Source organism: Staurois parvus, unplaced genomic scaffold, assembly GCF_062004578.1.
Source record: "Staurois parvus isolate SC_StPar_1 unplaced genomic scaffold, SC_StPar_1.0 ptg000196l, whole genome shotgun sequence".
Taxonomy (NCBI): Eukaryota; Metazoa; Chordata; class Amphibia; order Anura; family Ranidae; genus Staurois; species Staurois parvus.
The window spans coordinates 622060-645758 of NW_028317992.1; the positions used below are offsets into that span (position 1 = coordinate 622060).

Below are 23699 nucleotides of genomic sequence, written 5' to 3' on the forward strand. Positions count from 1 at the left end.
CGTAAAGGCGGTCTAACATGTGTAGGGTTGAATTCCACCTTGTTGCAACGTCGCAGATCAGGCGATGCTGTGGAATTCCGTTCTGCCGCTGCAGCTCAATGAGGGTGTTCTTTGCGGTGTAGGAATGGCTGAAATGCATGCACAGTTTACGTGACATTTTAAGGATGTCTTGCAGTGGGATGGTGGATTTTAGGAACCGCTTGACAACCAGATTGAACACGTGAGCCATGCATGGCGCATGGCACAACCTTCCTTGACGCAGAGCAGACACCATGTTCTTTCCGTTGTCAGTCAACATGGTTCCGATTTTTAGTTTGTGCGGAGACAGCCATCTGTCGATTTCTCTGTTCATTACACTCAGCAGTTCCTCCCCTGTGTGACTACGTTCGCCAAGGCATACCAGGTGCAGCACAGCGTGACACCGTTGCGCCCTGCACATGTGATATGCCGGTCGGGTAATGGGACTTGGCACGGGGGTGGCGGCTGAGGACACGGCGGAAAAAGAGGTGGTAGAGGCGGACATGCTTGCTGGACCAAGGACGTGCAAACGTGGAGGCAAAAGCGTCGTGACCTGTCCAAGTTGCTGGTGCGGCTGTGCCGGCACCACGTTCACCCAGTGGGCCGTAAATGACATGTACTGTCCCTGACCGTAGTTACAGCTCCACACGTCGGCGCTGCCGTGCACTTTGGCAGAGACCGACATGCTCAAAGACTGGCCCACCATCTCTTCTACATGTGAATGCAGGGCTGGCACTGCCTTTTGGGCAAAGAAATGACGGCTTGGCACTCTCCACCGCGGCGCGGCACAAGCCATCATTTCTCGGAAAGGTGCTGAGTCCACCAGTTGGAAAGGGAGGGACTGCAGCACCAGCAACTTGGACAGGAGGACGTTCAGCTTTTGCACCGTCGGGTGCGTGCTCGCAAACTGTTGTCTCTTGGATACGGATTCCAAGAAAGACTGTTGACGGAATCCGAGAAGAGGAGTAGCAGGAGAAGGAGCATCTGAACGAGCGGAAGATGCCAATGAGCGACAACTCCCCTCAGCAGAGGTGTTGGAGCCTTGACTGGCTGATAGAGGGCGATTGACGACGTCGGGTGACGGAGCAAGTAACGGAGCGGGTGATGGAGCGGGGGCTGGGGCAGGCAGAACCGCCGTATGTTTATCACGGTTTTCCCAGGCCACCGAATGGTGACGCTGCATATGCTGACGCAACGCTGTAGTCCCAACATGGGCCCCCTGGCCACGCTTGCATTTCTGGCCACATAGTCGACATACGGCTACGTTTACTTCCTCGGGCGGCTTGAGGAAAAATTGCCACACCACCGAGTAGGAAACTTTGCCCCCGCTACTCTTCACTGGCTGACTGCTACTTCCTCCGTGCGCAACGGCACCACTACTGGCCGTGGTGGTAGGCTGCAGTGGAGCTGGTGCTCTACTCCGTGGACGTTTGGCTCCACTGACACTGATGCGACCCTGCTGCTGTCTCCTGGGCAACCCACCGACTGTTTTGCTCGCTGCCAAGCTGCCACCCTCTTCTCCTGATGATGCGGAAGAAATTGCCTGATGACGACGAGGCTGCCAAGTGCGATCAACCTCCTCATCATCAAGTAGGGTCTCCGCCTCACTACTAGCCCCCTCGGCTGCGTCTGGGTCAGGAGACAGACCTGTCTCTAGACCGGCTACCGAGCCACTCTCCTCGCCAGTACTTGTTCGCTTGGCTGCTGAAAAGGCCGATGTCTCCCCCCGTTCCTGACCGCCCTCTGTTAGCTCTTCCTCACTGTACAGTGGGGCTGAGCCCACAGCATGCGATACTTCGCTTGGTGAGGGAACAGCAAAGGACAGGGGCAGGTAGAGGACACGTGATTTCAGTGGGCTTGGTCCCGGGCCATGCCAACTAACGGTTGTGTCTGACGTACCCACCGACCGTTGGCTGTAGGTGTCAGAGGTGACCTGGGAAGAGGAAGACGACCGAGCCAACCAATCAATGACGGCAGGGTTGTCGGTGGAGACACGACCGCTGGATGACACCGGGAGCACTGGCCTCTGGCTGCGAATACTGCTGCCTCGACCCCTTCCTCTGCTGCCACGTCTGCTCGCTCCTAAAACATTGCCTCCTCTGCCACTCCTCTGCATGTTGTCTGACATACTATTTAATTCAACGATTAGGTGTCCCTGAGTAACAATTCTCTGGCACTCAGTAACAATTCTGTCTGTCCCTGAGTATGAATTCTGTGGCCCTGAGTAACAATTATGTGTCTGTGCGAGTAACAATTCTGTGTCTGTGCGAGTAACAATTCTGTGTCTGTGCAAGTAACAATTTTGTGTCTGTGCGAGTAACAATTCTCTGGCACTCAGTAACAATTCTGTCTGTCCCTGAGTAACAATTCTCTGGCACTCAGTAACAATTCTGTCTGTCCCTGAGTATGAATTCTGTGGCCCTGAGTAACAATTCTGTGTCTGTGCGAGTAACAATTCTGTGTCTGTGCAAGTAACAATTTTGTGTCTGTGCGAGTAACAATTCTCTGGCACTCAGTAACAATTCTGTCTGTCCCTGAGTAACAATTCTCTGGCACTCAGTAACAATTCTGTCTGTCCCTGAGTATGAATTCTGTGGCCCTGAGTAACAATTCTGTGTCTGTGCGAGTAACAATTCTGTGTCTGTGCAAGTAACAATTTTGTGTCTGTGCGAGTAACAATTCTCTGGCACTCAGTAACAATTCTGTCTGTCCCTGAGTAACAATTCTCTGGCACTCAGTAACAATTCTGTCTGTCCCTGAGTAACAATTCTCTGGCACTCAGTAACAATTCTGTCTATCCCTGAGTATGAATTCTGTGGCCCTGAGTAACAATTCTGTGTCTGTGCGAGTAACAATTCTGTGTCTGTGCAAGTAACAATTTTGTGTCTGTGCGAGTAACAATTCTCTGGCACTCAGTAACAATTCTGTCTGTCCCTGAGTAACAATTCTCTGGCACTCAGTAACAATTCTGTCTGTCCCTGAGTAACAATTCTCTGGCACTCAGTAACAATTCTGTCTGTCCCTGAGTATGAATTCTGTGGCCCTGAGTAACAATTCTGTGTCTGTGCGAGTAACAATTCTGTGTCTGTGCAAGTAACAATTTTGTGTCTGTGCGAGTAACAATTCTCTGGCACTCAGTAACAATTCTGTCTGTCCCTGAGTAACAATTCTCTGGCACTCAGTAACAATTCTGTCTGTCCCTGAGTAACAATTCTCTGGCACTCAGTAACAATTCTGTCTATCCCTGAGTATGAATTCTGTGGCCCTGAGTAACAATTCTGTGTCTGTGCGAGTAACAATTCTGTGTCTGTGCAAGTAACAATTTTGTGTCTGTGCGAGTAACAATTCTCTGGCACTCAGTAACAATTCTGTCTGTCCCTGAGTAACAATTCTCTGGCACTCAGTAACAATTCTGTCTGTCCCTGAGTAACAATTCTCTGGCACTCAGTAACAATTCTGTCTATCCCTGAGTATGAATTCTGTGGCCCTGAGTAACAATTCTGTGTCTGTGCGAGTAACAATTCTGTGTCTGTGCAAGTAACAATTTTGTGTCTGTGCGAGTAACAATTCTCTGGCACTCAGTAACAATTCTGTCTGTCCCTGAGTAACAATTCTCTGGCACTCAGTAACAATTCTGTCTGTCCCTGAGTAACAATTCTCTGGCACTCAGTAACAATTCTGTCTGTCCCTGAGTAACAATTCTCTGGCACTCAGTAACAATTCTGTCTGTCCCTGAGTAACAATTCTCTGGCACTCAGTAACAATTCTGTCTGTCCCTGAGTATGAATTCTGTGGCCCTGAGTAACAATTCTGTGTCTGTGCGAGTAACAATTCTGTGTCTGTGCAAGTAACAATTTTGTGTCTGTGCGAGTAACAAAGCTCTGGCACTCAGTAACAATTCTGTCTGTCCCTGAGTAACAATTCTCTGGCACTCAGTAACAATTCTGTCTGTCCCTGAGTAACAATTCTCTGGCACTCAGTAACAATTCTGTCTGTCCCTGAGTATGAATTCTGTGGCCCTGAGTAACAATTCTGTGTCTGTGCGAGTAACAATTCTGTGTCTGTGCAAGTAACAATTTTGTGTCTGTGCGAGTAACAATTCTCTGGCACTCAGTAACAATTCTGTCTGTCCCTGAGTAACAATTCTCTGGCACTCAGTAACAATTCTGTCTGTCCCTGAGTAACAATTCTCTGGCACTCAGTAACAATTCTGTCTATCCCTGAGTATGAATTCTGTGGCCCTGAGTAACAATTCTGTGTCTGTGCGAGTAACAATTCTGTGTCTGTGCAAGTAACAATTTTGTGTCTGTGCGAGTAACAATTCTCTGGCACTCAGTAACAATTCTGTCTGTCCCTGAGTAACAATTCTCTGGCACTCAGTAACAATTCTGTCTGTCCCTGAGTAACAATTCTCTGGCACTCAGTAACAATTCTGTCTGTCCCTGAGTATGAATTCTGTGGCCCTGAGTAACAATTCTGTGTCTGTGCGAGTAACAATTCTGTGTCTGTGCAAGTAACAATTTTGTGTCTGTGCGAGTAACAATTCTCTGGCACTCAGTAACAATTCTGTCTGTCCCTGAGTAACAATTCTCTGGCACTCAGTAACAATTCTGTCTGTCCCTGAGTAACAATTCTCTGGCACTCAGTAACAATTCTGTCTGTCCCTGAGTATGAATTCTGTGGCCCTGAGTAACAATTCTGTGTCTGTGCGAGTAACAATTCTGTGTCTGTGCAAGTAACAATTTTGTGTCTGTGCGAGTAACAATTCTCTGGCACTCAGTAACAATTCTGTCTGTCCCTGAGTAACAATTCTCTGGCACTCAGTAACAATTCTGTCTGTCCCTGAGTAACAATTCTCTGGCACTCAGTAACAATTCTGTCTGTCCCTGAGTAACAATTCTCTGGCACTCAGTAACAATTCTGTCTGTCCCTGAGTAACAATTCTCTGGCACTCAGTAACAATTCTGTCTGTCCCTGAGTAACAATTCTCTGGCACTCAGTAACAATTCTGTCTGTCCCTGAGTAACAATTCTCTGGCACTCAGTAACAATTCTGTCTGTCCCTGAGTAACAATTCTGTCTGTCCCTGAGAATGAATTCTGTGGCCCTGAGTAAGAATTCTCTGGCACTCAGTAACAATTCTGTCTGTCCCTGAGTAACAATTCTCTGGCACTCAGTAACAATTCTGTCTGTCCCTGAGTAAAAATTCTGTGGCCCTAATAACGTTTCTGTGGCCCTAAGTAACAATTCTCTGGCACTGAGTAACAATTCTGTCTGTCCCTGAGTATGAATTCTGTGGCCCTAACTAGCGTTTCTTTGTCCCTAAATAACGATTCTGTGGCCCTCATTAACAAGTCTGTGTCCCTGAGTAATGGTTCTCTGTCCCTAAGTAACTTCTCTCTGTCCCCAATTCTCGTTTCTGTGGCCCTAACTCTGTCCCTGTCCCTAGTACAGAGCGGTCTGCCTCTGTTCAATGACTGCAGGCAAATGAAGATTTCCAAAATGGCCGCTATATATACCTCGACCATTACACAGTGCTGGCTGGCTGGCTGCTGATTGGCTGATGCGATCACATGTCGTTGAGGAATGCATTATGGGGCAGCGCGCCTTGTCTGCGCGCCTTCCCCGACATCCCCGCTCCGTCGCCGCACATGTCAGCCGCCATTTTCGGAAAAATTTCGATTCGCGCGTCCGAATTAGGCTGTTTTTCGGATTCGGCACGAATCGAAATTTTTCCGATATTCGACTCGAATTCCACTTCGGATACTTCGATTCGCTCATCTCTACTCACAAGCAGAAACGGCTGCATTGGGCAGAAAAATACATGAAGACTAATTTTCAAACAGTCCTGTTCACTGATGAGTGCCGTGCAGCCCTGGATGGTCCAGATGGATAGAATAGTGGATGGTTGGTGGACGGCCACTCTGTTCCAACAAGGCTGCAACGTCAGCAACGCAGTGGTGGAGTCATGTTTTGGGCCTGAATCATGGAAACAGAGCGGGTCGGCCCCTTTAGGGTCCCCGAAGGTGTAAAAATGACCTCTGCAAAGTATGTGGAGTTTATGACTGACCACTTTCTTCCCTGGTACAGAAGGAAGAACTATGCTTTCCGTAATAAAATCATCTTCATGCATGACAATGCACCATCTCATGCTGCAAAGAATACCTCTGCATCAATGGCTGTTATGGGGATAAAAGGAGAGAAAGTCATGGTGTGGCCTCCATCCTACCCTGACCTCAATCCTATTGAGAACTTTTGGAGCATCCTCAAGCAAAAGATCTATGAGGGTGGGAGGAAGTTTACATCCAAACAGCAGCTCTGGGAGGCTATTCTGACATCTTGCAAACAAATTCAAGCAGAAACTGTCCAAAAACTCACAAGTTCAATGGATGCAAGACTTGTGAAGCTGCTATCAAATAAGGGGCCCTATGTTACAATGTAACTTGACCTGTTCAAATGTTTAAAAAGTTAAAATGTTGTTAAAAGTTTGATTGAAATAGCTTTTGATTTCAGTAAATATGCTGCAAACACAACAAATGACAATTTTCAGTTCTTTACAACCTATAAAGTGTTTTTGAAACTTACTGTGTGTAATAATTTGGAACAGTGCATTGGAAGTGTTTTATATTTGAAATAAATCCTGTTATCATTAGGAGGTTTGTTCAATAAAATGTGAATTGTACTCTTAATAGTTGATAACATGAGAATTATGCTGACTGTTATTTACATCAATTATTTAGGTAAATGAGAAAAATATCATTTGCATAATAATTTGGAACACGGTGTAGTTGTATAAAACACAGTGCAAATAATAGTCCAACAAATAACCGATGGTGATGAAACCAAAAGGTTACTTGCTTAGATCCCAGTGACAGCTATAATTCTGGTGCCGTGCAGGAATAATGAGTAAATTGCACACTCACCAGAGACGCAATTTGACTGCGCATTTGTTTCATATACACCAGAGGTCCGTTCGGTTATGGATGGAATGTAGCCTGGAATAGATGACTCCGCGGTGGATGGAAACACATCTGGGGGTCCCCTTAATAGACCTGGCTATAGGCGGGATTTGCTGAATACAGCTCTCCTCTGGGCCATGGGATGATCACCTGGTGCTCCTAGGGAGTTAAATGCTCGGTATGGAGCAGAAAAAGGGACCTATAGTGTAGTATTTAGGTTAAAGCAAGAATGACTTTATTGAGGATAAAACAGAAAAAACACACTTTCTTAGGTACTGTAGTAAAAACAATCATCGTGCGCAAAGGATGTAGTAAAAATGGAATACAGCATAACACTGACCAGCTGGTATAAATGGGTGGTTTGACGTCACGGCTAGCAGGGGCTCCTCCTTGACGCGCGTTTCGTATCACACGTACATCATCAGAAGGGGTAAACGCCAGGAGAACCTTCCTGGTGCTAGTGTTGTCAATGACAGCGATTTATTCATGACCAGTGAATGTTTGGTGAAAGTCACGTTGGCTGCTTTGTAAAAATGCCTCTTCTGGCGTTTCTTCGTACTGCTAGTAAACATCATCACATTGGTGACCCCTACCCTAAGCTCTATGTCCCATTGGTTCATCTGAATACTTCATCTTACCCATAATCTCTCACTTTAGTACCTTCTCTACTTCCTGCTCATTGTCTGTAAATATGGCACCTCCCATTAAGTACCTCCTCCTTCTCATTAACCTATAGATAATGTTCCTCCCACTGAGTACCCCCTCGTGCTCATTGACTTATAGATAAGACAGCTCCCATTGAATATTTTGTCCTCCTCTTCAAGCTATGGGTAAGGCACCTCCTCTTTTCCATTAACCTATAGGTAAGGCTCCTCCCACTGAATACCACGTCCTGCCCATTAACCTATAGGTAAGGCACCTCCCACTGAATACCACATCCTGCCCATTAACCTATAGGTAAGGCACCTCCCGCTGAATACCACTTTCTGCTCTTTAAACTATAGGTAAGGCACCTCCCGCTGAATACCACTTCCTGCTCATTAACTTATAGGTAAGGCTCCTCCCACTGAATACCACTTTCTGCTCATTAACCTATAGGTAAGGCTCCTCCCACTGAATACCACTTTCTGCTCATTAACCTATAGGTAAGGCACCTCCCACTGAATGCCACTTCCTGCTCATTAACTTATAGGTAAGGCACCTCCCACTGAATACCACTTTCTGCTCATTAACCTATAGGTAAGGCACCTCCCACTGAATACCATTTCCTGCTCATTAACCTATAGGTAAGGCACCTCCCACTGAATACCACATTCTGCTCATTAACCTATAGGTAAGGCACCTCCCACTGAATACCACATCCTGCCCATTAACCTATAGGTAAGGCACCTCCCACTGAATACCACATCCTGCCCATTAACCTATAGGTAAGGCACCTCCCACTGAATACCACTTTCTGCTCATTAACCTATAGGTAAGGCACCTCCCACTGAATACCACTTCCTGCTCATTAACCTATAGGTAAGGCACCTCCCACTGAATACCACTTCCTGCTCATTAACCTATAGGTAAGGCATCTCCCACTGAATACCACTTTCTGCTCATTAACCTATAGGTAAGGCACCTCCCACTGAATACCACTTCCTGCTCATTAACCTATAGGTAAGGCACCTCCCACTGAATACCACTTCCTGCTCATTAACCTATAGGTAAGTCTGTGGTTTCCATTAGTAGAATTCTCTGATTCCCCCAAACTATTGCCATTTCTAAGACTTTAGATCCTGGTACATACTCTCTTGTAATACGTTGGGCTGATTCCCCCCCCCCCCCAAGTCGGACACCTCTTCTCTGCTTCTCTTTTCCCCCTTTATACTCCCTATTCCTCTACTCTTCCCTATTTTCAGACTCTATTTCCCCATATTTCTTGGAAAAGATGTCCCTGATGGTAATTTTATATTAAACACAACTTCAGCTGGTGCCTTACTCGTGAGAAATCCTGCATTCCCCTAAAATCTATTAAGTCTATTTGGTAATTGGATTTCTTTTTCCATCCCCCTAGCAGGTCTTATTTAGCACAGTTGTCTAAGTGGACGCTCACACCGGTTTGTGAGTTCCTAGTTGTTTTCTTGTATTTCCCCTGAGCCGTATTTGCGATGATTGTATGTTTTGATGTCATTGGGCCCAGACATTGAGCGTGTTAATTGCAGTATAATGCTCAAGTGTCTTACTTTGTTATCCTGCTGTCAATGTGCCACATCTCTCAAAACTTTATTCTTTAAAAAAAAAAAGACTAGAGGTAGGGTACCTCCCATTGAGTACCTCCTCCTGTTCAGTAACTTATAGATAGGGTAACTCCCACTAAGTACCTCCTTCTGCTTATTAACATATAGATAAGGCACCTCCCACTGAATACCTCCCCCTGCTCATTAATTTACATAAAAGGCACCACCCACTGAGTACTTTGTCTTGTTCATTAACCTATAGGTAAGGTACCTCCTCCTTCTCATTAATCTAGAGGTAATGCACCTCCCACTGAATACCACTACAGTACCTGCTCATTAATCTATATGTAATGTACCTCCCACTGAGTACCTCCTCCTGTTTTATTAACTTATAAAAAAGGTACCTCCCACTGAGCACTTCCTGCTGCTTATTAACATATAGATAAGGCACCTTCTACTGACTACCTCTTCTTACCTATTAATATATAAGTAGGGCTCCTCCCACTAGATACCTCCCCCTGCTCATTAACCTATGTAAAAAGCACCACCCACTGAGCACTTCATCCTGTTCATTAACCTATAGGTAAGGTACCTTCTCCTTTGCATTAATCTATAGGTAAGGCACCTCCCACTGAATACCTCTGCCTGCTCATTAAGCTATATGTAAGGTACCTCCCATTGAATTCCTCCTCCTGCTCATTAACTTATAGTTAGGGCATCTCCTATTGAGTACCTCCTCCTACTCATTAAACTATAGATAAAGCAACCCTCCTAAGCAACTTCTCCTGTTCTTTAGCCTGTAGATAAGGTAGCTCCCAAAAAGTACCTCCTTCTCCTGCTTATTAACATATAGATAAGACACCTCCCACTGAATATCTTCTCCTGCTCATTAACCCATAGATAAGGCACCTCCCACTGCTTACCTCTTCTTGATCAGTAATCTATAGATAAGGTTCCTCCCACTGAGTACCTTCCTGCTCCTGCCTATTAACCTACAGATAAGGCTTCTGTCGCTTAGTACCTCCTCTTCCTGTCCATTAACCAATAGATAATGCATCTCCTACTGAGTATCTCCTACTCCTTCCCATTTTCATATAGATAAGCACCACCTACTGAGTAGCCACCCTTCTCCTGCTTATTTTCCTTTACGTATGGTATCTCTCACTACATTCCTCTTCCTGTGTATTAACCAATAGTTTTTCTCTGTGTTTTGCAGGGACACGAGAGTCAGCTTTTGTATATGCTCTCTCTGCGGCCACCATCAGTCATACGATTGCCAGGGCCTGCACCTCGGGTGACATTCCTGGGTGTTCCTGTGGCCCTATACCTGGAGAGGCACCAGCCCCGGGGTATCGGTGGGGAGGATGTGCCGACAACCTCAACTATGGCATTATGATGGGGTCTAAGTTCTCCGATGCCCCAATGAAGATGAAGAAGTCAGGTTCCCAAGCCAATAAGCTTATGCACCTACACAACAGTGAAGTGGGGAGACAGGTAAGAGTGCTACTGAATCCTTAGTTCTTTCTATCATATGCTAAGATTGATAAGTATGGCTTGGCGTGTATATCTATATCCACAATTGGTTGCCTACAGTATAAAGAGAGGAATCAAGACAGTGCCCATACCAAATCCACACAGTGGAAAGCACCCTTTACAAACTTACTGCATCAGGGCATTGGAAGTGCTATTTTTTTCCATATATTTCTACTCCTCAACTCACTCTTTTTATCTCAGGTATCACCAGGGACAGACTGAAAACTCATGGGGCCCCCGGGCAATAGGGGACCATGGGGCCCCTGTGTCCTTGCCCAAACACAAAAAAGCCTATGAAAAAGGTACCAGGGGCATCACATGGGGCCCCCTACTGACCCCGGGCCCTCGGGCAGTGCCCGAGTTTCCAAATGGTCAGTCCGCCCCTGGGTATCACTAATTTACTAGGTAACATATCAGTATGAATGTTACACCACTTCTTCAAATGCAGTCTTTCAAAAACTGAGCTTGTAAAATTTCCATTCCCCTCCTCTGACTTTACTATTGAGATCAATAGCACAACTATTAGTCCCCCATGCATGCCTGGGTGCAAGGTGTAATCTTAGACTTGAGGACCCACATCAAAAATCACTGGCTAAATTTTGCTATCTTAACCTCCATAACATTTTCAAAACTTGACCCTTCTTAACTAACAACACCACAAAGCAACTAATCCACTCACTGGTTATCTCCCACTTCAGCTATTGCAACTCCCTTTTCACTGGCCTATCTTTACACAGGCTGTCTTCCATCTCTACACAGACTATCGCCCTTCAGTCTCTTACATGATGCTTCTAGACTCATTCACTTTATTAACCAGTCTGCAGAGGTTGCCTCTCTTTGCCAACTCCTCTACTGCTTTCCGCTAGTCCAAAATATAAAATTCAAAGTTATGAACTACGACCTACAAAGCCATTCACAACTTTGCCCCGAGACTATATCACCAATCTCATCTTGAAATATTACCCAACTCATCCATTCAGCTCCTACCAAGACTTTCTGCTCTCTAGCTCCCTCATCACCTCATCCCAAACTCACCTCCAGGACTTCTCCAGATCCTCTCCCATCCTCTGGAACTCCCTACCCCAATTAGTCTGGTTATCGCCTACTCTGTTCACCTGTAGGTGATCCCTGAAAAATAATTTATTCAGGGAAACCTATCCTGCCAGCCTAAAAATTTACTTCTACTTTCTCCATCAACTCATCCCTTAAAGTTATTTTTTGTACCACTTGCCCCTCCCTTTTAGACTGTAAGTTGCATGAACATCCTAATGCTCCTGTATCAAATTGTATTGTGATTGTTCTGTCTCTCTTTATTCTGTAAAGTGCTGTGCAAACGGTTGGTGCTATATAAATGCTGTAGTATTATAATAATGTCCTGGTCACACACGCTTCTCTGTCCCTGCCCCAGAGTACCTTACAATGTGCTTTCCTGACCCCACACAGTAATCAGTCCCTGCCTCAAGCAACTTTACATTGTAACGTCTCCACCATACAACTTCATCTGTCCTGCCCCAAAGGAAATTACAGGACAACGTTCCTACCACACTTATTCATCAGCCCCAAAGGACCTTACAGTGTATGCCTCTACCATACATACAGGGCCGGTGCTAGACTATTTTACGCCCTACGCAAGACCAGCTTCTTGCCCCCCCCTTAAAATAACCCCCCAAAAGAAATAAACAAACAAATAAATAAACAAATAAATATATATTTTTTTAAATAGTATAAAATATTAAATCAACAAAACATGAAACTGCTAAATTACTTTTATTTGCAAAAATAGGTGCCATAAGCTGCCACCAGCACCAATATTAAAGACAAAATCAGTGTCACAGACGGACTGTATCTGTGGCTGGCAGTGGCAGGGTGACAGTTGCAGTGAGTGGAGGATGATGGATCCACACTCTGACAGATCCCAGGCTGGAATTCCCCAGGCAATGAGGGGAGATAAAACACTGTGGCAGCAGGCAGCCCAGCCCACACACACAGAGAACACCTGAACTAAGTGATCCCACACTGACAGATCCGAGACAACACACCAACACTGACACAGATCAGCAGGCCCAGCAGGCACTAGAAGAGCAGGCTGTGGGATCATGATGATGTCATCACTCACTGACACATTGCACATACAGTTGTGTCCAAAATTATTCAACCCCCAATGCTGTAAAGGGGTTTAGGGACTATAGTGTACATTTGGAATTGTATTCAGAATCAAATCCTACAAGGACGTTGTAACTACCCAAATGCAACTAAAATGACATCAATTGTTTATGTAATACAGTAGTAAATGGTTCTTATGTGGTTTCTTCATTGCCACAATTATTCAACCCCTTAAAGACTACCACTCTGAAGAACAGAGGTTCATACAGGTGCTTTCCATCAGGTATTGAAAACACCTGTGGATGTCACCGAGCAGCAATCAAGCATAATAAGCACCAATTAGGCAGCTTTAAAATGACTGTGATACTCAGCTCCTTCTAGACATTTACTGGTGTGGTTACAAACATGGTGAAGGCAAGAGAATGGTCCAGGAAGACAAGAGAAGAGGTGATTTCTCTTCACAGGAAGGGCAATGGCTATAAGAAGATTGCAAAGATGTTAAACATACCAAGAGACACCTTAGGAAGCATCATTCGCAAATTCAAGGCAAAGGGCACTGTTGAAACGCTACCTGGTCGTGGCAGAAAGAAGATGCTGACTTCGACTGCTGTGCGCTACCTGAAGCGTAGAGTGGAGAGAAGTCCCCGTGTGACTGCTGAGGAACTGAGAAAAGATTTGTCAGATGTGGGTACAGAAGTTTCAGCCCAGACAATAAGACGCACACTGCGTAATGAAGGCCTCCGTGCCAGAACTCCCAGGCGTACCCCCTTGCTGTCTCCAAAGAATAAGAAGAGTCGACTGCAGTATGCCAAAAGCCATGTGGACAAACCACAAAAGTTGTGGGATAGTGTTCTGTGGACTGATGAAACAAAATTAGAACTGTTTGGGCCCATGGATCAACGCTATGTTTGGAGGAGGAAGAACAAGGCCTATGATGAAAAGAACACCTTGCCTACTGTGAAGCATGGTGGAGGGTCAATCATGCTTTGGGGCTGTTTTGCTTCTGCAGGTACAGGGAAGCTTCAGCGTGTGCAAGGTACCATGAATTCTCTTCAGTACCAGGAGATATTGGATGGAAACGTGATGCAGTCCGTCACACACCTGAGGCTTGGGAGACGTTGGACCTTTCAACAGGACAATGATCCCAAGCATACCTCCAAGTCCACTAGAGCATGGTTGCAGAGGAAAGGCTGGAACATTTTGGAGTGGCCATCGCAGTCACCAGACTTAAATCCGATTGAGAACCTCTGGTGGGACTTAAAGAAAGCAGTTGCAGTGCGCAAGCCTAAGAATGTGACTGAACTGGAGGCCTTTGCCCATGAAGAATGGGCGAAGATACCCGTAGATCGCTGCAAGACACTTGTGTCAAGCTATGCTTCACGTTTAAAAGCTGTTATAACTGTAAAAGGATGCTGTACTAAGTACTAAGATTGAATGTCACTTGGGGGTTGAATAAAACTGATAATGCTGTGAGCACAGAAAAGACATTTGTGGTTATTTCATTATAACTGTTATGTTATATTTGTCTGACCTACAAGTGCCTCTTTAATGTAAATGTAAGCAAGATGACTGAATGATCAAAAGCAATGTCAAACTGGCCAAAACACTCAATTTCAGTGGGGGTTGAATAATTTTGGACACAACTGTATGATGGATGGCCAGCCGGGTCACACTCACACAGACACGAGATATCAGAGTCAGATATTACCTTCCTCTGAAGGAGCAGCTCCACCTCCACTGAAGAATAGGAAGAGAAGGGCTGGAACTCCACAGTAATCAGCTTGCAGTAAGGGACTGAGTCTGAGAGAAATACTGGAAGGAGCCGCAGCTCAGCTGCTACACTGTCCCTAGACACCTGGCATTTTCCTTTGTCCTTTTTTCCTCTCTTCTGCCACCCCTCCCCTCAGCTGAAGGATCATTCATGAGTCTCACACAGAAAAAGTGCCATCCCGTGCTGCACCCAGGTGCCCCTAGGTGGCGGTGACATCAGAGTCAGACATTACCTTCCTCCACTAGCGCAGCTCCGACTCTGCTGATGAATGAGAAGAGAAGGGTTGGAACTCCACAGCGATCAGCAGCTGCCAGCAGGCTTGCAGTAGGGAACTGAGTCTGAGAGGAACACTAGAAGGCAAAAATGTCACTCTCTAGATGTGCAATGCTGGTAGAGACATCCCCAAAAAGACTTGCAGCTGGAATTGCAGCGAAAGGTGGTTCTACAAAGTATTGACTCAGGGGGGGCTGAATACAAATGCACGCCACACTAAAAGATTTTGAAAACCATTTATCATTTTCCTTCCACTTCAAAATTATGTGCCACTTTGTGTTGGTCTATCACATAAAATACCAATAAAATACATATATGTTTTTGGTTGTAACATGACAAAATGTGGAAAATTTCAAGGGGTTGCAAAGCATTATAGCAGAAGTAGTAACCATTTGGCTACAATGCCATCCATGCCCTTCACCCTGCTCTATGGTGAAGATACGGACCTTGGCTTTAACAAAAAAAAGTGCATTAGTACAATCATTTTAGAAGTCATGTTTTGTTGGTTAATGTACAAAAAGCTAATGAAGTGTAAAACCTATGAGTTTTTACACTTCCTTGTCCTCTGCAATATGTTAGTGTGACTCTTTCATACATTTGTGTATTTCTTGAAGGTGTTAAAAGGCTCCCTGGAGATGAAGTGTAAATGTCATGGAGTTTCGGGTTCCTGCTCTATTAAGACTTGCTGGAGAGGTCTTCAAGAACTTCGAGAGATTGCTCTGGACCTTAAAACCAAATATTTGTCAGCCACAAAGGTGGTTCATCGGCCCATGGGTACACGGAAACAGCTGGTACCAAAGGACCTGGACATCAGACCCGTGCAGGAAACAGAACTGATTTACCTCCAAAGCTCGCCAGATTATTGTTTGAAGAATGAAAAATTGGGTTCACATGGAACACAAGACCGGTAAGTCAGAGGATGACTGACCACAACACTTTAAAACATTTAATTAATAGGTATTAGAAATTACAATTGAAAAAGTCGCATTTTGTAGGGTAGTTGTTGGCAAGCTGAGTCACCCATTGGTTTTTAGTAAGCCCAGGGAACAAAAAGACTTTTATTAGCTGAAAAGTTCATATTTAGAAGAAGGTTCTATAAACATTGGGAAATTAAAAGTTTGATTTAATGTATTGTCTTTCTTCTATCTTTTGAATAAAGTGCACATAACCAGATTATTATGTGCCATTGAACACCATTCTTTTTGACACAAGACTTGCTAAGAATACCATCCATCACTCATCACGAGTTCATCTTCAAACACCAATAAATCAGCTACATATACTAAAAACACTCACAGTACGCAAATCATACCCCATGGCTATCAACATTTAAAAGCTAAAAGATTATCTAAAATCTTAAAACAATCAGAAACAATGACTGATCACCCCAATAGAACGATCACAAACCATGCTACTATGGTTCATTGAATTACGACTATTCCAGTAATGTAAAAAGATATACAAAAAGAAATCTAGAAAAGATCTTGGAAACTGATCTCAGATACCATGATTTCTTGGCTGACTGATGTTGTTCAAGTTCTTTGCTCAGAATAGATGTGTTGAGTTGAGCAGCAACTGCACACAGCAAACTTTTGAACTTTCTAAAGGGAAAGATGACTCAAATAACAACCTGGACCTGATAGCTTAGAATATTTCAGTAATTCAACAGGAAATTTAATGTGTCCTTGTTGGAATGTATAAGGTCTTTCCAGAGTTCCTCTTTAAAGCAGGTTTTTGCCAGTGACTCAGGGCTTGCATACAATTCATATCTCAAACTGTCAGCTCTGTGAGACAATCACAGCTTCATAGTTTGTGTCTACGCAATATGATAATGAAGCTTTTAGCGAACCGCTGAAAGTAATAGATTCAGGCGGGCTTATGAATCATGCGTGCCTCAATGGGCTTCATAGACTATGTTCAGGAAATGTAGTGGAATATCGAGAAACATGCTTTTATTGGAAATGAATCAAAAACATTTATTACCAGACTTCTGAATGAGAAACAATGTATGGAGCCCAAGGACATAAAAGCAGATGTTGGTTATAACAGGCGATGAAAAGCTGAGTGAATTCTTTTTTGACATGTTTCATTGCAGTAGGAGTGATGTCAGAATACTCCTTTTTAGTTAAAACAAAATTTAATTGACTAAAGTATCGTAAATGTATTTCTTTCTATTGAGCACTGCGGAAGAAAATTTCACTTACAGTCATATTGTCCACAGTTCTAGTCCTGAAAACATTTAAATCAATTTACTTTAAGGTTCTGCATATTTTCTATGACCATTCCACATTTTCTCATTAACACTACAGTCTAGGCTCTTTTGGGTTTCACAGTCCAGTGAAATTATTGAGTTCAGATGTTTTCAGTGAAGGGTTTGGTTAATACTACAGCGTACAAACACATTTGAGACAGGTTTGCACTTCCAACCTTTTAGTAAAAGTTTGGGTAAGACCCTTTCTTGTCCTAGCATGGCTGTACCCCCAGGGGCGGACTGACCATTAGAGCACTCGGGCACTGCCCGAGGGCCCAGGGTCAGTAGGGAGCCCCATGAAATGCCCCTGGTACCTTTTTATAGGCTTTTTTGGGTGTGCTTTGAGTGTGGTCAAGGACACAGGGGCCCCATGATCCCCTATTGCCCAGGGGCCCCATGAGCTGTCAGTCCTCCTCTGTTTACCCCTGTGTACAAAGCCAGCTTCCTAAAGACATGATTTGATGAGTTTGGAGAACTTAAGTGTCTTCTACAGAGCCCTGACTTCAACCCTACTGAACATCTTTGGGTGCTGATTGTGCACCAGGTCTTCTTATCCAACATCAGTACTTGACCTCACAAATACTTTTCTGACTAAATGAGCACAAATTCCCACATACGCACACCAAAACCTTGTGGAAAGCATTACAAGAAAAGAGGGGGGTACTCCATATTAATGCTCATGTTTTGGGTATTGGGTGTCCAACAAACTTTTATATAGGTCCATATTCCTCACACTGACACTGAAGACAGTGCTTACTTCATCTAATTGACACCAAAATGGAACACTCTTCCTCCCACTGACACCAGCAATGTAGCACTCCTTCCACTGACATCAACGATGATATATTATTTCTCCCACCGACACCAACGATGGGGCACTATGTCTCCCACTGACACCAAGGATGGTACATTTTTCCTCCTACTGACACTAACAAATGGGCACTATTCCCCTCACTAATACCCCCACTGCTGAAAAAAATACCCACAGCATGATGTTGTCACCTCCATGCTTCACTGTTGAGATGGTATTGGGCAGGTGATGAGCGGTGTCTGGTTTCCTCCAAAAATAACACCTATAATTGAGGCCAAACAGTCCAACCCTGCTTTCATCAGGCCAACGAAGCTTGTTCCTCACAGTCTGAGAGTCCTTCAGGAGATTTTTTGCAAACCCCAAGTGGGCTTTTATGTTTTTTGCACTGAGCAGATGCTTCTGTCTAGCCACTCTGCCATGAAGCCCAGATTGGCGGAGGGCTGCAGTGATGGTTGTCCTTCTGGAACTTTGTCCCATCTTCACACAAGATCTCTGGAGCTCAGTCATAGTGACCATTGGGTTCTTGGTCACCTCTCTTACTAAGGCCCTTCTCCCCCGATTGCTCAGTTTGGCAGGGTGACCAGCTCTTGGAAGAGTCCAAGGTATGACAAACTTCTTCCATTTAAGAATTATGGAGGCCATTGTGCTCCTGGGAACCTTCAGTGCAGCAGTTTTTTTTGTAGCCATCCCCTGATCGGTGCCTTGCAATAATCCTGTCTCTGAGCTCTGCAGGCAGTTCCTTTGACCTCATGGCTTTTGCTCTGATACAGTATCCATTGTCAGCTGTAGGGCCTTTTATAGAGAGGTGTATGACTTTCCAAATCATGTCCAATCAATTTAATTTATCACAGGTGGACTCCAATCAAAGTGTAGAAACAACTCAGCAACGATCAAGAGAAATGGGAGGCACCTGAGCTAAATTGTTGTTGTAAAGGGTCTAAATATTTATGCCAATGATAAAATGTTCCTTTTTCATAGATTTGAAAACATTTCTAAAATTTCATGAAAAATAATGAATGTAAAAAATTGGTTGTATCATGCTGCAACATAACAAAATTGAAAAAAAGTGAAGGGGGTCTGAATACTTTATGAATGCACTGTATATTTGCAACAAACTTTGTGCAGCCAGTTATCAACCATTTGTTGTTCATGGTGCACGACAGGGAAGAAGACAACCAATACACCTATTCATTACCCCATTGCTCCTTTGACCTGTGGGCCTTGTGTTAGCTGGCAAGTTGATCTAGGCCAGGGGTCCTCAAACTACGGCCCGCAGGCCACATGTGGCCCACCGAGGACATTTATCCGGCCCGCCGGCAGGGGCGTATTTGCCGCGAGGAAGGGACACTAAGTACAGGGGCGGGCAGGGGGCTGCTGTATCTTACCTGGCTCCGTATACCAGTCCCACGACGATCCAGTCCAGGAAGCGCTGCTCCTTCATTCACTCCGGCCACTCCCTCACTCGATGTTCACGCTGCCGCTCGGCTCCGCCTCCTCACCGGTGATTGGGCAGAACTGTAGCTCAGGAAAGGCACACAGGCAGCCAATCACCTGCGAGGAGCCAGAGCCGAGCGGCCCCGCGAACATTGAGTGAGGGAGAGGCCGGAGTGAAGAAGGACAGCTGACAGGTAAGTGTGCCGTGCAGATGGTGCTGCTGCAACCAGGTATGCTGGCTGCAGCAGCACCATACTGGAACAGGGGTCAGTAAGTGTAATTGGTGTCAGTGTGAGGAATAGTGCCCCATTATTGGTATCACTGATACTAATGATGGGGCATTATTCCTCCAACTGACATCAATGATGGGGCACTATTCCTCCCCCCACTGACACCAATGATGGGGCACTATTCCTCCCCCCATTGACACCAACAATGGGGCACTATTCCTCGCCCCACTGACACCAACGATGGGGCACTATTCCTCCCCCCCACTGACACCAACGATGCGGCACTATTCCACCCCCCCTCACTGACACCAACGATGGAACACTATTCCTTCCCCCTCTGACACCAATGATGGGGTACTCTTCCTCCCACTGACACCAATGTTGGGACACTACCCCCCACTGACACCAATGACGGGGCACTATTCCCCCCACTGACACCAATGACGTACTATTCCTCCCACTGACACCAAAGATGGGGCACTATTCTTCCCACTGACAACAATGATGGGACACTATTCCTCCCACTGACACCAATGTTGGGACACTATCCCCTTCCCCCACTGACACCAATGATGGGGCACTATTACCCCCCCCCACACTGACACCAACGATGGGGCACTATTCCTCCCCCCACTGATACCAACAATGGGGCACTATTCCTCCCCCCACTGACACTAATGATGGGGCACTATTCCTCCCACTGACACCAATGATGGGGCACTATTCCTCCCACTGACACCAATGATGGGGAACTATTCCTCCCACTGACACCAATGATGGGGCACAATTCTTCCCACTGACACCAATGATGGGGCACTATTCCTCCCACTGACACCAATGATGGGGCATGTTTCTTCCCACTGACACCAATGATGGGGCATGTTTCTTCCCACTGACACCAATGATGGGGCACTATTCCTCCCACTGACACTAATGATGGGGCACTATTCCTCACACTGATACCAATGATGGGACACTATTCCTCCCACTGACACTAATGATGGGGCACGATTCTTCCCACTGACACCAATGATGGGGCACGATTCCTCCCACTGACACTAATGATGGGGCACGATTCTTCCCACTGACACCAATGATGGGGCACTATTCCTCCCACTGACACTAATGATGGGGCACGATTCTTCCCACTGATACCAATGATGGGGCACTATTCCTCCCACTGACACCAATGATGGGGCACTATTCCTCCCACTGACACCAATGATGGGGCACTATTCCTCCCACTGACACCAATGATGGGGCACTATTTCGCTCCATAAGATACACTTGGGGGGGAAATGTCTGTGCGTCTTATGGAGCGGCCGGCCCAGTATTCCCGCCGCCGTTGTATGTCCGCAGTCTCTGGTCATCTCCTGTACTGTGTCCGCATTTGTTCATAGTTTTTTTTTTTTTTAAACTATAGTCCGGCCCTCCAACGGTCTGAGGGACAGTGAACTGGCCCCCTGTTTAAAAAGTTTGAGGACCCATGGTCTAGGCTGAGGTTATACCATGCTAAACACTGTTCCCCACCACCTTGTAACAGCGCTTAAGCCTGGCAGTTGGGTACTTAGGCACTCATTAGTGCTTTGCGAGAGAAAGGGGAACCACATGTTCTCCATGCCTGGAAGTACCAGATATATCTGTTTGTCTATCCGAATTGATCAGCAGCGAAGCCAGGGTTAGTTGAGCATATGCAGTGAGGCTGAGTATGAAATGAACCTGAGACTTTTTCCAACATTGGAAAAACACAGGTTCACTTAAATTCTCCTATTCCTGTCCTGATTCCAGACAAGCTCTTTGCCAAATAATATATATATTTAAATCTCCCCCAGATTTCTTTCTTCATGCTGAAAGCTGATCTTGAGTTGAATTCCCCGAGCATCACATCCCGAAGCAGCTCTGTGGATTTATGACTGTCAATAAGCAGAGAAAACGCCATCTCAGCCCGAGACACTCTCCTCCCCGTCATGTTTGCAATCTCATAAGCACACACCCTATAACTTCCCTCTAATGAGGTTCTACCTGACCCTGGAAAACACATTATCGGCTCTGATTAAAGAGGAGCTGTGGTACGAAGTCAGCAAATTATTTGTAAATACAAACTCTGCCTTGTTCCAGCAGGACTCTCAGGGGCCCTACAGAAATATGTTCAAAACCAAACCAAGCAGCTCACTCACTAGATAATTAATGAGCCCATACATACATAAAAATAATAAATAGATTAATAAAAACAGTGTCAGTTCAGCCAAGTTATTTTAGCAGCGCTATCCCCTGGCTTGATGGTTATCCTGTCAAAGATCCGTCTTTCCAGAAATGGGGGATTGTGGGAAAGGAGGCAGCCAAAATGTAGCCATAATTGAGTCTCTTAAAGCATAATAAAACTCAAGGCAGATATAAATGACACAAATGAATGTAGCTTTCTAATAAATAATAAGTCACTAAAAGCATTTTAAATGCAAGCAGTGTAAGTACCTGAATTTAATTGCTATTGGCAGCCTGCAAGCCCTGTACAACAGGGCTGGAGTGTGAGAGGAAGTAGCAGTACAAGGAGCCAATCAATGAATCTGCATATTGATGTTGAGTTGACAGAGAGATTAGCTCATCAATGTGCTGCTTCTCCATTCACTGTTCAGTCAGGTCAGGACTACCTGGACTCACAGGAAGTGGGTGGAAGAATGCTGACCATCAGATTGAGGATGTCTAGTAGCACAAAAATTCTCTTTCTAGATTAAAGAAGAGTATAGCAGCAAAAGTTGGTTTTGTTATTTTATCTATTAATGGACTTTTCCACGAATTCAGCAACTTTGCAGAACGTGCAGGCAGACCATGAGTTAGAGCCTAATAGCTGCCTGTCACATCATGGACTTATCTCTATTATTTACATCCGACAGGTTTATGGCTCTGCCGCAGGATACATTTCACACTCGGAGAAGTACAGTGAGCAGCTATGCCTGCCCCTCCCCTCTGCTGCCCATTCACAGAAGCCTTTGTAGCTTGTGAATAAGTTCACACAATACAAAGGCTTCTATGATTGGGTGGGGGGGGGCATAGTAGCTTCACCAGCTCTGCACTTGAAGGGGCCAGCTAAGTCCAACATCAGAGCTCCTAAAGCTATGCTGCTGTAGCACAATAAGCCTGTCAGATATAAATAATAGAAATAAGCCTAGGAGGTGGCCTCATTGGACTTAACTCATAGAGTGTCTTCACTTTTTAAAAAATTACTGAATTACGGGAATTCAACTTTAATGTTTATGTTATTATTTTTGGCTGAAGTTCTGCTTTAAAACCCTCGTTAGGTTTTTATCGCTAGAGGAACTGTATATGGAACAAGGAGCCCGAATATGTTAATTTAGTGTTGTAATAAATAAATAAAAAATGTGTATCAAGATTCCAATGAACTCTCTTCATCAGGGCTTAGAGAAAAATATAGAGGTATTTATTGAGGAATAAGATAGTGTACCACATATAACATTTTGTGCTGCGTTCATATACAGTACATTTAGAAATATACAGGTCGCACTATGGTCCCTGTGATCTGGAGAGTTGACTAAAATTCCCCATATTGGACAAGACACCCAACTGGGATTTCCGACAAGAAATCCAACGCTCCTCACACTCATCCTTCTACCTTGGTTTTAATCACTGACTCTGCCTGGGAACTGCATGCTCTCTATTTTTCCTGGGGTCCTTTGATACCAAGACAGAAAGTGTTGGCAAATCCAAAACTTTATGGATACCACCAAAACAGTAACAGAGGAAAAAACTTCCAATGCAGACACAGTGACAATCGTCTAAAAGGGCATTTCCTCACGAGTTAGTGAGTAAAAACCTTGACAGGGGTTTTAACCATTCCTTAATGTAGCCAACAATAAAAAGGCTTTTAGATATACTCTTTGTTGAATCCAGCCAGTCCAAGGTCAAGAAGGCAGCTTAGAGACAGAATTTTCAAATACAAGCCAAGGATGGCAGGTATCAGTATTTCTATTCTGAAAGGGTCATATTTTATTTTACAATCTTTTTTTTTAATTTAAAATTTTATTTATTTTCCATATATAATACATATTTCATCATTATTCTCATACAAAAACCATTTCC

At 44.8% G+C, this 23699-nt stretch overlaps 1 protein-coding gene across 1 annotated transcript in view; it reads left to right on the top strand.

The window, feature by feature from the left end:
- Positions 1 to 23699, top strand: part of WNT11 (Wnt family member 11) — a 182442-nt gene that overhangs the window by 123529 nt on the left and 35214 nt on the right. The window contains exons 4-5 of the mRNA XM_089677985.1: positions 10415 to 10692; positions 15493 to 15785. Coding sequence (XP_089534111.1) covers positions 10415 to 10692; positions 15493 to 15785 — 571 coding nt within the window. The remainder of the gene's footprint in view (positions 1 to 10414; positions 10693 to 15492; positions 15786 to 23699) is intronic.